The 15,213-nt window shown below is 38.7% G+C and overlaps 1 protein-coding gene across 1 annotated transcript; it reads left to right on the forward strand.

Annotated features, from left to right (window-relative positions):
• The first annotated feature begins 208 nt into the window (after positions 1-208).
• LOC124125770 (homeobox protein GBX-2-like) lies at positions 209-15,003 on the forward strand. The gene is made up of 2 exons (XM_046489135.2): positions 209-751; positions 12,162-15,003. Exons 1-2 carry the CDS (start codon positions 361-363, stop codon positions 12,641-12,643), a joined length of 873 nt encoding a protein of 290 aa, XP_046345091.1. The 5' UTR covers positions 209-360; the 3' UTR covers positions 12,644-15,003.
• Positions 15,004-15,213: the final 210 nt, after the last annotated feature.

Below are 15,213 nucleotides of genomic sequence, written 5' to 3' on the forward strand. Positions count from 1 at the left end.
CAATCATAATTACTAGCGCCTGATTGCACTGGTGTGGCCGCTTTTCAAACCCTCCCGCAACAGACCAATAGAGACGGAAGCGTGCTGGGTCGACCTGTCAATTATTCTCTGACAAGAGCCAGCGCGTGACTTTAAACCAATGGGATGGCTGTGTTTGCCGTCACGTGATTGGGAGGGTTTTTCCAGCTAGACATCCCTCCCGCTGTCAACTGTAACTTGACGATGATGAATAGCGGAGGGGGTACACCTCTCAATTTAGACAACACTGATACCGTCACTTCTAAAGCCAACGATCCCAGTTGTTAGACTTCTATACAAGCCCGAAGCAGGACGACCCGTTCGGGTCTGAAACAGATCGTCATGCACAGACCGATGTACAGTTCGTTTTCCATCGATGCCTTGATGGCGCCGCAACCACGGATATCTCCTCCACTCTACTACCCCGGGTATATGTTCATGCCCTCAGCGTCTGTCGCCCCGTCCCTCCCAGCGAATCTCGGCGACCCCCGGGCGATGAGTTCTCTTACCCACGCGGTATTCTCCCAGTCCCAACTCCTTGGATCCCCTGCCCTAAACCAGCAACACAGAGATTTTTTACTTCATCATGCGGGTAACACCATGCAAGCCTCACCCCTCCGACCTACGGCACAACCGACAATCCCCACCCCGCGGGTCAACGAATCTACCCGCTCAGTCAGTCCGCTCAGTAGTGATGAAAACACAGAGGATATTGACGATGAAATGTTGGAAGGTAAGCGTTGTATTCAAACTTGTTATCATGTCAAATAAATATATAATCGCTAAAGAATTATTTACACGTGTATCGTATTGAGGTAAAGACTCGGGAAATAATTTGATGTAAAAAAACAAACAAACGAGCAAAAATTCTAAATGAAATTACCATATTCGCAAATGTGTGTATTGTTTCCTGTAAAGAGCTAAATAGGAAGTTCTATGTCAAGTTACAGGAAGTACTGTCAGTTGTGTTTAAAGTGCATCAACATAAATTTGTCTTTACTTGAAGCAACAAGGTATGTTTCAGTTGAACGGTTGACCTAGAAGTGTTATCAACATAACCCTAGATCATGTCGCCATAAACAGCCCTCAAAATGGCTTTTATTATCTTGTAATGTGTTTAACGTGTGTCTGACGGGAACATTCTCTTTGAAGGAAGAATAATTTATTGCTCAGAAACACTGCTTTTTTTCTTCCAGAATTATTCATATAATTATTATTTTATATCACATAATATCTTTGCGATAAAGGAAAACAATAATTCCTGATATTCAACAAAATGGCGATGGAAAGCATACAACGTTTCGTAATCATGTTAGTCGTTTTATAAATGTTTTATTGTTAAAAAAAAATATAATTTCATATTCCATTGCCAGATTATTTTCAAATTTAATTTGTGGAAACTATTTCATCATTGGTAGGAGAGTAACATAACCTTTCTTGTAAATGTATTAACACAATACACTCTGACACAGCCTCCGGCACTGTCAGCGCTGAGCTGACCAATTACCTGTTATCGTCACCCATTCACACATTCAGTATACAAACTTGCATAGGGAAATGAGTAATCTACATTGTTGGTAAATTACCCAGACAGTTCTTTGAGCCGAGGAGGAACTCTCTCAGTCGGACAAACATTTTGGCAATTAATTGTCGTGTTTCTAACCCCAATTACGTATGTAATTGACTCCTGATAGGTTTTAATGCCCCCAGAATGCCAGATGTGTGAAACCTAATCGTCAAGCTATTAACACAACAACCACATGGCCAGTGGTGCCTGCCAGTCTTCACTGGCAGTCTTCATGGGGGAATCAGTCACCATTGAGTGTTGTCCGTCACATACATGTGGCGAGGCACACATCACTGCCTTCACAACAGTTCATTCATTATTCCAGTTTGATAAGGCTGAATTAAAAAAAACAATTTCATATTTTCCTTAAATACATTAATATATAATATATTAAAAAATAATTGAGATTCACAATTTTCATTGTAATTGATGTTAACCTTTCTGATAAAAAAAACGCTTTCATAAGAAACATTATTTGCAATTGTATTTGTTAGAGTTGTTTATCATTCACAGAAACTCCACTATCAAACCAAAATATAAAATTAAAATTAAATCAGCCCAGTTTGACCGGCGAGGGGGTATAATCGTCGATCTATCGACAGCTATTCTCTTCAACCCTGCACGTCAAATGGCTATTATTTCCTTGTTTGTTCCATCGAACATGTCATTCGGTGCCAAGGACCGTCAAGTCATTCAAATAACCGTCGTTCAGATTGGGTTAATTGTTCAATTTCCCCGTGTTTTGTTGACCAAATATACCCGATTGTTGAAATGTTTAATTTTGTCAATCACCAAGTTAGTGCTAGATTGTTGGCATCGGAAAACTCAAACATATCGCTATTGTCCCTTACTTAAACTCTGTTTGTCAGTGGCTTTATTGGGTTTCCTCAAATTGGTCCCTAATCCCCAAGTCATCGCTGTCAACTAGGGGTTGAACCCTTGTCACTTTTATTTGAATTTGGGCATTCACTTCAGGAATAATCTCTTCTCTAAACTTTCCTTAACCTTTAAAGGCGAAAAATTCTGCATTACAATTTAAAATTAACACCGTTTACCTGTAAAGAATTATATTGAATAATGTTGAGAGGTGAGCACATGAAAATTTAAATACCCCCTAAAGCATAAAAATATTAAAAAGCACAAACATCTGTACAATATGTAGCAATTATTAATTTGTCATGATTGATTCTCTTGTTGCTGCATTCTTTGACAATACTTTTTTTGCAATGAGGATGGAGGCCAGACTGTCATACAATCGCCATGCAACAACACAGGATACGCCTTAGCTCTAGCATGCAGAGTGGCGCTACCAACCTATAGTGCCTTACTGCCCGTAATGTTAATCAGTTATCCTCTCGTAGAAAATTAATTTGCATGTTTACTGGCATTTTGTGATCGTTATCAATATCATCAAGGACGGAATGGCGTTATGATGAAGACAAACACGATCCATGTGTAGGAGTGTTTAATCTGCCTAAGCACTGTCCATGCAGATGTATTTTCTGATGAAGCAAAGCAAATTAAATCACAAGTTGGTTATTAAATGATAATATTATTATCGTAAAAGACTTAAAAGTATAATGGGTTCTTTCTTTTTCAAAACAATATCAGGTGTGTTATTTCAGGCAATTCAAAGTATTCAAATCTATTAAAAATATAAATCAACTATATATAATAATTTAAACGTAAACGTTTGATATTAAAATTAATGGGTTTTTTCAATTAATACACAAACCAAAAAATTCAATTTAATGTTGTATGATTCAAGTGAAAACACACTATGATATGGTCGTTATGAAGAATTTTTTACCGAACTTACATAACTGGCATTATGTGCAGAGCTTGGAAATAAGAAGAGACAATGGGGACTTGGTGTATTGGAAGGCAATTTTCTGCACCTGCATCTCATTAGTGAAATTATCCCAACTGAAGTGTCAATGATTTAGTTAGTGTCATAAATAATTGTAAGATTATGCTCAGTTAGTGGATGTAATCTGCATGAATTCATATCACTGGTTGACATTGCAATTGCAAATAGGACAAACAAGAATGACAGAGTTGAAACAATTTAAATGGTTGGTAAATAGTTCATATTCACACGCAATTGAAAATTGCTGAAGTGTTTTTTAAATCTAATATTTGTATTATAGTTCACATTCTATGTCACCCGAAGTGACACTTCACCACGTCAATCTCGCAGTTCATGGACAACAGTACTAGATACGTTATAAAAATGTTTGTAATACACATGGAATTTAAAAAAATAAATTGTTGCTATTTTAATGACCGTATATAATTATACTATTCGAGTCTGTCATAAACATTCATAAAACTGATCGATTATGAACATTCTGAGAAAAAATAATACTTTCAAAATGTTAATTCCACATATGGAGATGTAAACAGGAGGCAAAAAATCATGAATCAAGATCTAAACTGATAACCAGTTTTATTGTTTATTATCATGTTTATTTTTCTTCAACCTGTTTTCATACTATCCGCGTCTAGCTTAGAATCTAAAAACCTAATAAGGTATATCCCCTCTGTTGTAGATTTGGTTACAAAATTTAAATTGTTTTTTTTCCCGTGTGTGACCCAGAAATTCTAAACGCGAGAAAAGTAATGGGGTTTTGATGGATGAGGCTTGAAAAGACTATTTTTGCTGTCATGCCCTGTGACCTTTCAACATCATTCATAATAAATTAGGAACTGCCACTTCAAAATACAAAATCAAACGTTTTTTGTTACTTCAGTTTATTTTCAAAATGTTTTGATATCCATGAAGCAAAAAGAAAAAAACTTGTATAAAAGCTGAAACTTAAAGAAAGCTTACGAAACACATATTCTATTTCATAATAAAATTTCAACTTTAATTGAAATTGACACGAGACAGGCAATCAATACAGATTAACTATTTCCTGTGCGGGATGAGAGTGTCTGTTAGGTTATCGTCAGTTCTTCGTCGTTTTTATGAGATCCTTCAGAAATAAACTAAGAATATGAAACAGTTATTTCACAATTTTCTTCCCATCCACTCATCGGAATATCATACGCATCTGTAAAGCTCTAGACCCGTAAAACCCTGCCTAATTGCAACTAGATTCTAAATACTTCAATATGTATCGTATCGTGAGTCTAATCCAATTAAAAATAACATGTTTCCTCACTCGATGCATATCTTAATTACTTTTTTCAACGTATCCCCACAAAGTCACGACCATGTTGCATCGGTGCCAGAATTCACTACCTGATTGTTATTAATATTTTTCAGACTATATAACTGAGAGTGTAGAAATTGTTTTATCATCTCATCTCTCATAGAAACATAATGGTCCACTGTAAATTAATTTGGGTGTAGGGTAAGCGAAATCATTTTGGCATCGAATAACTAAGTGACAAATTTTGTAATTATTGGGAATTGTGAAATTAAATAAACTGTTAATGAACCTATGATTAAATGCGAACATGCACGTGCAATTGGACTCCTTGTTTCTCTAGTACATGGCAATTGTGTTGTGTAGTGGTTGTTTTTTATGTATTATTAACATTATTATTAATAGAGTTGTATGTACATTACTATTTCTTGTATTGAGCTATGGGTGTAGCTATAGTTCGTCTATAGTGTTATGAAAACAAAGTTATGCACCGGTGATTAGGGGTGATAAGCTTTAGAAACATAGTAGACCAGTCCGTGTAGGAGACGATAAAACAAAAATAAGAGAGAATTGAATATATTTATTATATACAATGACCAAATATTATATATCATAATATATTCAACAAGCCATATTCCCAATTTCTAACTTTTCTGCAAACTAGTTCAGAGAAATAATAGTTCTGTACAGCACCAGCAGATGCACAATATACCGGGTAATATCAATTTATTTCATAATTCTAACACTTCTATAGGAGTTATGTACTGCAGCAGCAGGTGAACAATATAATATCAATTTATTCCTGAAACCTGGGGGTCTAGTAGCCCCAAGACGATTGTTAGTTTTTGTGTTGTGAGGAATCCTGATAGGTTGACTGGGTTTTTCTGTCAGTGACACATCTCCAGTGGACACATGTCAGTCGCGTATTATACAGTCTGTAATGAACGCCATATAGAATAACCTGTCTTCCTCTTCTCTGGGATGCAACCTACGCTACACGCCGAGGGTTGGCCTCTCTTACAGATCAGTGTGTGCATATTGGGAATTATATTGGGAATTTAAATACCATTCAGTTATAGTCAGTTAAAAAAAAAAACACATCTCCTGATGATCATGTGACTCAGAAATCTGTTTACACAAAGGGGAGAAGTTATTTAATCCTTGGCTATGAACTATAAGTGTATTGCCTATGAGTGTAAATATATATCGCTTTGTTAATTTTAGTAAGGCACCTGTTCGTCATGATTGGTTTAATGTTTTTTTATACTTAAATATCTGAAAGACAAAGGAGAGTCTACTCAGGAAAAGGGGTAGCTAAGCTTCTTAATAATTGTTGTTTAAATTAAATCGTGCTTCCTCCTGTTCACTTCTAAGTTACACCTCAGCGGGATATTTTAAACTGTTCCGCTTTCTTTCAAGTTTTAAATGTATTACGGTTTTTGTCTCTAGTATTGTGGAGTTTGGACCTGTCCATTATGAAATGAGGGGTGGGACCGAGTCTAGTCGGATATCTCTACCTTTCCACAGTTAACGCAGTGGAACTGACTACACGCGGAATGAACTGTAATCGAAAGAAGGCTCCACCTGCATTGCAAATTCTGAATCCAGACATGATCTTGAGAAACATTAACACTTTATAACGTGAACATCCTTATTTGAAACAAGAAACATGACATTAGACTGTTAAGGTACAAACATACATTAATCAGCAATCGTTTTGCTTCATATAATTCGTAACGAATTTTATTACCAACGACCATTAACGTGATTAAAAACGGTTTCAACTTTTTTGTCCTACCATTAAACAAACTCTGAGAAATGAACTTGAACATACCCTCACCTTAGTGTACCGCGTTGTATGTATTGAAAGCACTTATTGCTTGTCAAGTGTCCTATATACTCATGGTCAGTTCACCTAAACCATAAACTATTCACACTCCGAATCCGCAATAATTAAAACTCCGTATTTTCTGACGTTGTATGGCCCCGGACAGCCAGATACCGACCCAGCACTTCTCTCTTCAGTAATAAATAACACTGCAGCTTTTGAAAGGAGGTTCCATTGAGAGGGTTTTATCACCGAAGGTGTTAGATTGTAAACACCCGATAGATTGAGATGGAAATGAGAAACATTTGTCACTGTCCTGGTAATGGTATTAAAACTTACCGACATTATAAAGTGTCTCTCCTTCCTGCCCGTTAACCCTTTATGTACCACCCCATCAATAAGGTGAGGATTAAGCTGAACGGAGATTCCATGGGCCACAAGTATGTTGTGTGGTTGGGAAAACGAGTTGTCTGATGGAGCTGTTCTGTGTACGTGTACCTTATGTTTTGTCGGCGTGGTCTGCGGCTGAGGGAATCTAGGGTCATGGGGTTGGGTGTTCAGGGTATGGGTGGGTGGTGTATTTGATGGACTGGGGTATAGGGTGGGTTACTATTTATGCAGGTCGGGCCTAGGGTGGACTGCGATATTCGGCATACCGGGGTGTACAGTGGACTGATATTTGGCAGATCGGGGTGTACAGTGGACTGCGATATTTGGCATACCGGGGTGTACAGTGGACTGATATTTGGCATACCGGGGTGTACAGTGGACTGCGATATTTGGCAGATCGGGGTGTACAGTGGACTGATATTTGGCAGATCGGGGTGTACAGTGGACTGCGATATTTGGCATACCGGGGTGTACAGTGGACTGATATTTGGCAGATCGGGATGTACAGTGGACTGCGATACTTGGCATACCGGGGTGTACAGTGGACTGCGATATTTGGCATACCGGGGTGTACAGTAGACTGCGATATTTGGCAGATCGGGGTGTACAGTGGACTGGGATATTTGGCAGATCGGGGTGTACAGTGGACTGGGATATTTGGCAGATCGGGGTGCACAGTGGACTGGGATATTTGGCAAATCGGGGTGTACAGTGGACTGATATTTGGCAGATCAGGGTGTACAGTGGACTGGGATATTTGGCAGATCGGGGTGTACAGTGGACTGGGATATTTGGCATACCGGGGTAGATTGGTATATTGGGCAGATTGATGTATGGGTAAATATATAAATGGGTTGGTATATGTGGTAGATCGGGGTATACAGTAGATAGGTTTATAAGGTCTGTGGATGCTTAGGTCGGTTCGGCTAATCAAGTAGGGAGACATATTCTGGAAAAGTCATTCTACCGAATGAATTTTACCTGACGACAGGTTAGACTGAGACAGGGCGCAGACGGAAGGCCCTGGGGTAGAGTCAATGCTGCCTGCAGTTGCTTCATTTGATAACCTCAAGCTATCGCGTTTTTTTCATTGAAATTCTTTATGTGCATTTTAAGTTATTGGAATCAATAAAAGTAATAAGTGAGTGAGTGAGTATGGTTTTACGCCGCTTTTAGCAATATTCCAGCAATATCACGGAGGGGGACACCAGAAATTGGCTTCACACATTTGTACCCATGTAGGGAATCTAACCTGGGCCTTCGGCGTGACGAGCGTACGCTTTAACCACTAGGCTTCCCCACCGCTCCATAAGTAATAAGTACACTGTTACAAGAGTTATGATGGCGAAGTTGTGTGTCCGGTTTATTTTGCGACAGACATATTTGATTACATTGTGTGTATGACATTGCAGTACTGGTCACTGGTCAACCGCCGCCCACGTCGGCGTGGACGTGTGTACAGTAGATGTTGTATATTACGTCATCTATAGCATCTCAGTCATTGTCGTTCCCGTTGTCGTCTTCACATCATTGACAGATTTATGAGCTTCCAGCCGTTCCAACAATTCGTTAGGGGTTATATACAGACAATCCCACTATGCAAATCACCACATTAACCCTTGTTGTGCTATTTACTCTGCATAGCCCTTTCAAACCTTAACCCTTTCTGTTTTGGGTGATCGTATCGTAATTACTGTTGACAAGCATGACCACGCCCCATTAGCTGTGAGAACGTAACCTGACATGTATATGAGGCCCAGTAATCAACCAATCACAACGTGCTGTGTCCAGCATCTTGGTGGCATATGGTACCTGTCTATTGTCCTATACCATATAACCCAGTGTGCAGTATTGGAGTCACCGCCTGGTCCTAGACTGACATGCAATTAGCTTTACAACTACTATTATATACATAATGTCATTACGACCTCTCTGGCTTAATTAAATCGGAGAGTGGTTTATAGGATATAGAGTACCCGAGACAATGGCAATTGTTAGCCGATGTACAAAGATGTCAAATTCTGTTGAGTAAATCGGTGTAATTTGCTAATCGTTCCTTTTTCTGTTTTCTCTTGTTTGTTTGTTTGTTTGTTTGTTTGTTTGTTTGTTTGTTTGTTTGTTTGTTTTCAAAGAGCAGCATCTGTTTCAAGCAGTCGTACGTTAGTCGTAGCACTAAGGTCGCTTTCTGAAACGGTGAGGTGAGGTGAAATTGGGTTTAACGTCGCGTCCAAGATTATTGCACTTATATAGCGACGTGCATGCACGTGTGTGTGTGTGGCTGCTTGTACTAGTCCGGACTGATGCCGATTTATAGTGCTAGCTCACTGAGATACCATGCCGCAGTTAACATGAATACCCCACTCAGACACAGTATACTGACTCCGAGCCGACCAGTCCTTGTTTTAGCCCCTTAATGTCGAGCGCCAGACAGGGTAACAAGATGTACCATCTTTAAACGTCTTTTGGTATGACGCGGCCGGGGATCGAACCCCGGACCTTCCGCTCTCCTTTCTGAAACGGAGCCCAGCTCACTTGTAGGTTGATTACGAGTGATTAATGTTGAGATTCCCTTGTTCACAAGCATTTATTTCTCAATACGAAAACAAGAACATCAAAACAGGTCGCTTATTAAGGTAGTAATATGTGTTAAGGGAGTGGGTAAGTTTTATCAAGGGTGACACCAGAAACGGGTTTTCACATTGCACACTTGTGGGATGTCTAACCCAGGCCTTCGGCGTGACGAGCTAACGCTTTAACCATTCGGCTAATTTGTATTGGCCAACTCGCATGCGTTGTCTCGTCAGACACCTTCCTCGGCTTGACCTCGTGTTCCGTGGCAGTTGGGACGCTAGCAACTACTGAAACACCTAATGCGACGTATGGCAGTTAGTGAGTTGGGTTTAACGCCGCTTTTAGCAGTGTTCCAGTTATATCACGGCGTGTCAGTTTAATGTGGGAGGAAAGCCCGAAGTGATGCAGGTCTCAGACGTTTACCACTTCGGTGAAACCCACAAGCAGAGGTATGGTGCTGACAAACCTAGAAACCTAATCAGGGTTAGTCGGGATTCAAACCCACAATCATAGGTTTCTGGCGTGCCGATGGGACGCAACTCTTCACAGCGAAATGTCACAGCGCCTTAGGGACCGACCATTTGATATTCTAACAGGAGGGACGATTATTTTTTTCAACAATTTCATTTTTTCGATAACACACACACACACACACACACACACACACACACACACACCTCTAGGAAATAAAATGGTGCCCTAGACGACTGTCGGTCAGTCACCGCGGGCAATCGTAACGTACAGTTTCATGCAGCCGTTGCGTCAGATAGGACCGCTGCTAGCATAGTTGACTCTTTGTAAAAACTCCCACGTATCGAGCCAGACTTCACTGTTTCCGATATGTGTGTCATTCTATTTACCTAACTTTACTCTACACATACTCCAAGTATTGATGATAACTGGATTGCGATCCTATTTGAAAAATGGCGGCTGGTGTCAGCCATATCGAAAATGTCTCGTTGACCCACTGCTCACAAGTTGTTAGATAATTAGACATGCTGAGGGAATGTGGTATGTGCAATTGTTTATTTCACTACTAATGTTATTATAAAAATTATATTATTTATTATTTTATTATAATAAAAAGTTATTATTCTCAGCCGATAGATACTCCTATACCTATTTCGACATCTCTTAAAACAATGGGGGGCACAGGTGGCCCAGTCGTCTAAGGCGCCACGATTCGCTGTGCAGAGTTGCGTCCCCTGGGCACGCCAGAAACCTATGATTGTGGGTTCGAATCCCGGTTCGCACCATACCCGTGCTCGTGGGTTTCACCGAAGTGGTAAACGTCTGACACCTGCATCACTTCGGGCTTTCCTCCTACATTAAACTGACACGACGTGATATAACTTGAATACTGTTAAAAGCGGCGTTAAACCAAACTCACTCACTTAAAACAATGGGTTCGACAGGTTTGTTAATTTTGTGTATAAAATCCGGCAGTACTCTCTCGGAAATTGTCCATAGAATCATGTTTTCCCAATTCAGTGTATTATTCAAAATTAAGTGACTGTATCTTTGATGAAATATGTGGTGGGACTTGGGGATGTTTTGATAACTTACCCTAATATAACCTTTAACCATTGCCCTTCATTTAACCCTTTACGCCTGTTATACCACTTTTTAAATATTTCTTCCAATAACAGTGTTTATGAGTTGAAATGTGTTTATGGTCTCAGAAATAGTGTCATTTAAATCTTACTTAAGATTTCTACTGGTGATATTACCACTACCAAAACAGTTATTCAAGTACCAGTGTGTAATTAACATATATAATGAGTATGCCTTGTGCGTACATTTCTGTTTTTTGTATCGTTTCAAATAACTTAATCTATGAATTTGAAAATATTCCAGATAATTCAGGTGAGCTACAGACCCAAACTCAAATGCCCGCGTCTACATGTACTGCCGATTTCACGGTTATGTAATCAATTATCAAAATCCTTTACATACAAATAATCGGCAAACAGCTGACAAATAGGACCAGCAATGTTTTACCAAGATAAGTTTAGAAATGATAAGAAAGTATGATGAAAATAAAACCGAAAAAAACACCTTTCCCTTCACATAAGAAATCTTTGCTAAAAGCAGAGTCGATTGTACGATTCCGACAATATTAAGACCATGTGTTTATGAATCACTATCAAATACTGACGGTACCAGGTGTGCGCAAAAAGGTGAGCGTATTCTGCCCAGTGGCACCCGTCACAAACACATGCAAAGGCAAGTCAATTGTTTACCTGAAACAAAACACGGGAACATATACCTAATTCGGTTAGTAAACATATAGGCAAACAAAATGCTATAGCGAAGGTATTAATAAAATGCTGAACACGTTTGAAAACTAATGTGTTCCGTTGGTTTGGAGAACACCTGGTGTCATGGCTGATTTTCAGTAATCCTTACATATTTTCATTACTAATTTGCCTTTTACGTCCAATTGAATCTGTTTCTGTAGATAATCGAGACTGGCTGTTCTCTGGTGTTTTGAATTTTAAGGGGTTTTTTTCTTCATTCATCTTTGGTGATAAGATGATTCAAATCGATCCTAATTTTTAAAATTGCATTACAGATCTTTTTCATATACACAGATTATGTTTTTAATTCCACGATTGTGCTTATCTATCAGATGCGGACACGTCTATGAACCACACGAGTGAAGGGGAGAGTATTTCGGAAACAACTGACAGCGACAGGACGGGTATTGACGGAGGTGGCAATTTAGACGGAGTTTCCGGGAAAACTTTTGACGATTCCAATGGCGATATAGGCACTTCCGGTGGGAAAACAAGGCGGAGGAGGACTGCATTCACGAGCGAACAGTTGTTAGAGTTGGAAAAAGAGTTCCATAGCAAGAAATATTTGTCATTAACTGAGCGATCTCAAATTGCACATAACTTAAAACTCAGTGAAGTACAAGTGAAAATCTGGTTTCAAAACCGTCGTGCAAAATGGAAACGTGTTAAAGCTGGATTGGTGCACGCCCGGGCCGGGAGTACGAACGATCAACAAAACAAACCCAAGATCGTAGTGCCTATTCCAGTGCATGTGAACAGAATTGCAATACGATCTCAACACCAGCAGATCGAGAAAACAAGACCAGTACCCTAGTGAGCCCAGTCATGTTGATAAACAGGGTTTGAAATTGACTCGCAAAATCAAAATTGTAGCCAGGGTTTCAAAGAGACGGACCTTTGATGCCGTTCCTGTATTAGAACGTTGGCTGGTGTTTTTATACAAGCACAGGAAACTATGTTATGGGAGGACAATGTTTACCCTTTTTCCCTTTCTAATCCTTTTGGTATGTTCCGTATCAAACGCCGGAAGATTCCATTCGATATTTTAGGGGTTAAAGGGCACAGGACATGAACTAAATGAAAAAATAAATGTTCTTTGTTCGTTGAACAGAGAGGGCCTGTTTCTTTACTCAAAAGGAGGGACCAAATTGTTTATTTACTAGAACGAGTTTTCAAAACTCTGTGTATGTAGTTTATTATATTTATACTACCTCTCTCATGAACTGACAGAGAAACAGAGAGTACACAAATATTGTGTCATTTACGCAACTCGCTCGAGTACAGCCTGATTACTCGTTACCGTAGTGTTTCTAGAAGGGCACATGGCAGTGACGAAACAACACTTACTACAAAGATATGATCTCTTTGGGGCTAATTTGCAATGATTGTGCAATTACACCAATGTCTTTCAGTGTCAGTACCGAGAAGCGCCCACATACTCATCAAATAACGTCAGAGCTAATTTAATTTCATAAAGTTATTGAGAATTTCATTGACTGATGCCACACTTTTAGTGTCGAAATACCCGTATCTAGCTTGAAATATGAAATACATCCCGAATTCAAATTTGTTTCAATTTCATACTATTTATTTTGGAAGTCAAAAATACTAATTATCTCTTTTAAACGTTCGTCCCAGTAGCAATTTATTATGTATACACAACACAACGCAACACACCCACTTTGAAGCTAGGCACCACTCCAAAATTCATTGCAACTGTTTACCCTTCTGATCATCACCGGCGCTCTGTTTGCCTGTCTTTCACACCTTTCACAAAATTGCGGCATATATTACATGCTTACAAAAAAACACGGTGGCAATGTTTAATTCCAAAACATAAAAACGGAGTGTCAAACACATGGTATATCACTCTCAAAATGACAAAAAAGTTTTGATATTTGTAAACTATGCACACGCGTTTAGACAGCTGTTGAGGGAAACTCCTTTGGCGGTTAAATCGCTGAGGTAAACTGCATTATTAATTTATGCCCAAAAAAAATAATTGATAAAAGCAGTTTGGTATGTTATTGATATTTAACACATATTTAAACGACATTTATAGGCACATTTTAAGATTTATTTCGAAAACGCTGATGTCAAATTCAATCGTTTGAAATTTCAGTGCTAAAATGGTCTTTTGAAATGTGGGATATTTAAGAGCATTATTATTCTAGGTACAGATTGCTTGTTTTTATAACTTAAGATAAATCAGAGAAACTATCATTATTTCTACTTTTCATATTTCAATTAATTAATAATGATTTATAAGTTTGTTTCTGATATTACACTTAGGTGACCATATCAACTTTGTTTTCTTCATGGCTGATATATCATTATGCTATTTAAAGCATACTTATTTAATATATATAAGTAAGTAATCACAATGATATGAATTAAAAGCTGAAATATTAACTTTTAAATGAAATGTTTTACAAATGTCAAACGTTTTTAATATTTGTTTTTAAAAGCATACAAAATACCTATAATATTCTTTAAAACTACAAATTTACAAACGGTCTTTTCCCATGTCAAACTAGTTTTAATAGCATATTTTGAGACATGACGTGATTAAATAACAAACTCACTGAAAATATGTCTATTCATTGGTAATACATCGGTTCTATATTAGATGATGTTGATACAAATGACATGATTGAATCCAATACTTACCACAGAAAATGATTTATTATTATTATTTATGAGTAATATTAAGGTGGTATAATAGGTTATTTTTAGATGCATAGCGTGGTTAAACAAAGTACCACAGACCTGAATACATCTGCCATATATCTTGTGATACTGAGACACATGCATTGGTTAAACAACGTAAGAAATGGGCACTGACATCGGTTAATTTAGCCAAGCCGGCCTGTGAGAGGTGGTGAGACAAGGGCATGTGTGGGTCGGTGTTGTCACGGGGGTAGCAGCCTATAGACACGGGGGGAGATAATTGAGGCTGCCTCAGGCTACACTACAGCAAATTGAGAAAATGTCTAGTATGACGGGAAATAACATGTTATTTACATGAAATTTACACCTTGCGTGACGGCCCATTTTGAAATATACACGGCCACACGTGCTGGAAGTGAGATTCTTTGTACACGCGCAATGTTGTTTTCTCTAGCATTCCATTAAAATTCAATGAGAAATAAATCTAAATTTATAATTTGTGAATTTCTTCTTGTTTTTCTCTCCACTGTATGGATTCGTGTGCGGGTATTTTCACCTTTACTTTCACTACATCTGCTGTGTGTCAGATTTGAAAGAAACAATTTATTCGACTCCCGAGTCGGAATAACGTAGCGGCCGGGTCGAGCATGACTGGGGCATTGTGTACGGGGAACAATCACCAAGGCATGACGGTTATACTGACGGAGGTAACAA

This window comes from Haliotis rufescens, unplaced genomic scaffold (assembly GCF_023055435.1).
Source record: "Haliotis rufescens isolate VD_foot unplaced genomic scaffold, xgHalRufe1.0.p SCAF_4, whole genome shotgun sequence".
NCBI classification, from domain to species: domain Eukaryota; kingdom Metazoa; phylum Mollusca; class Gastropoda; order Lepetellida; family Haliotidae; genus Haliotis; species Haliotis rufescens.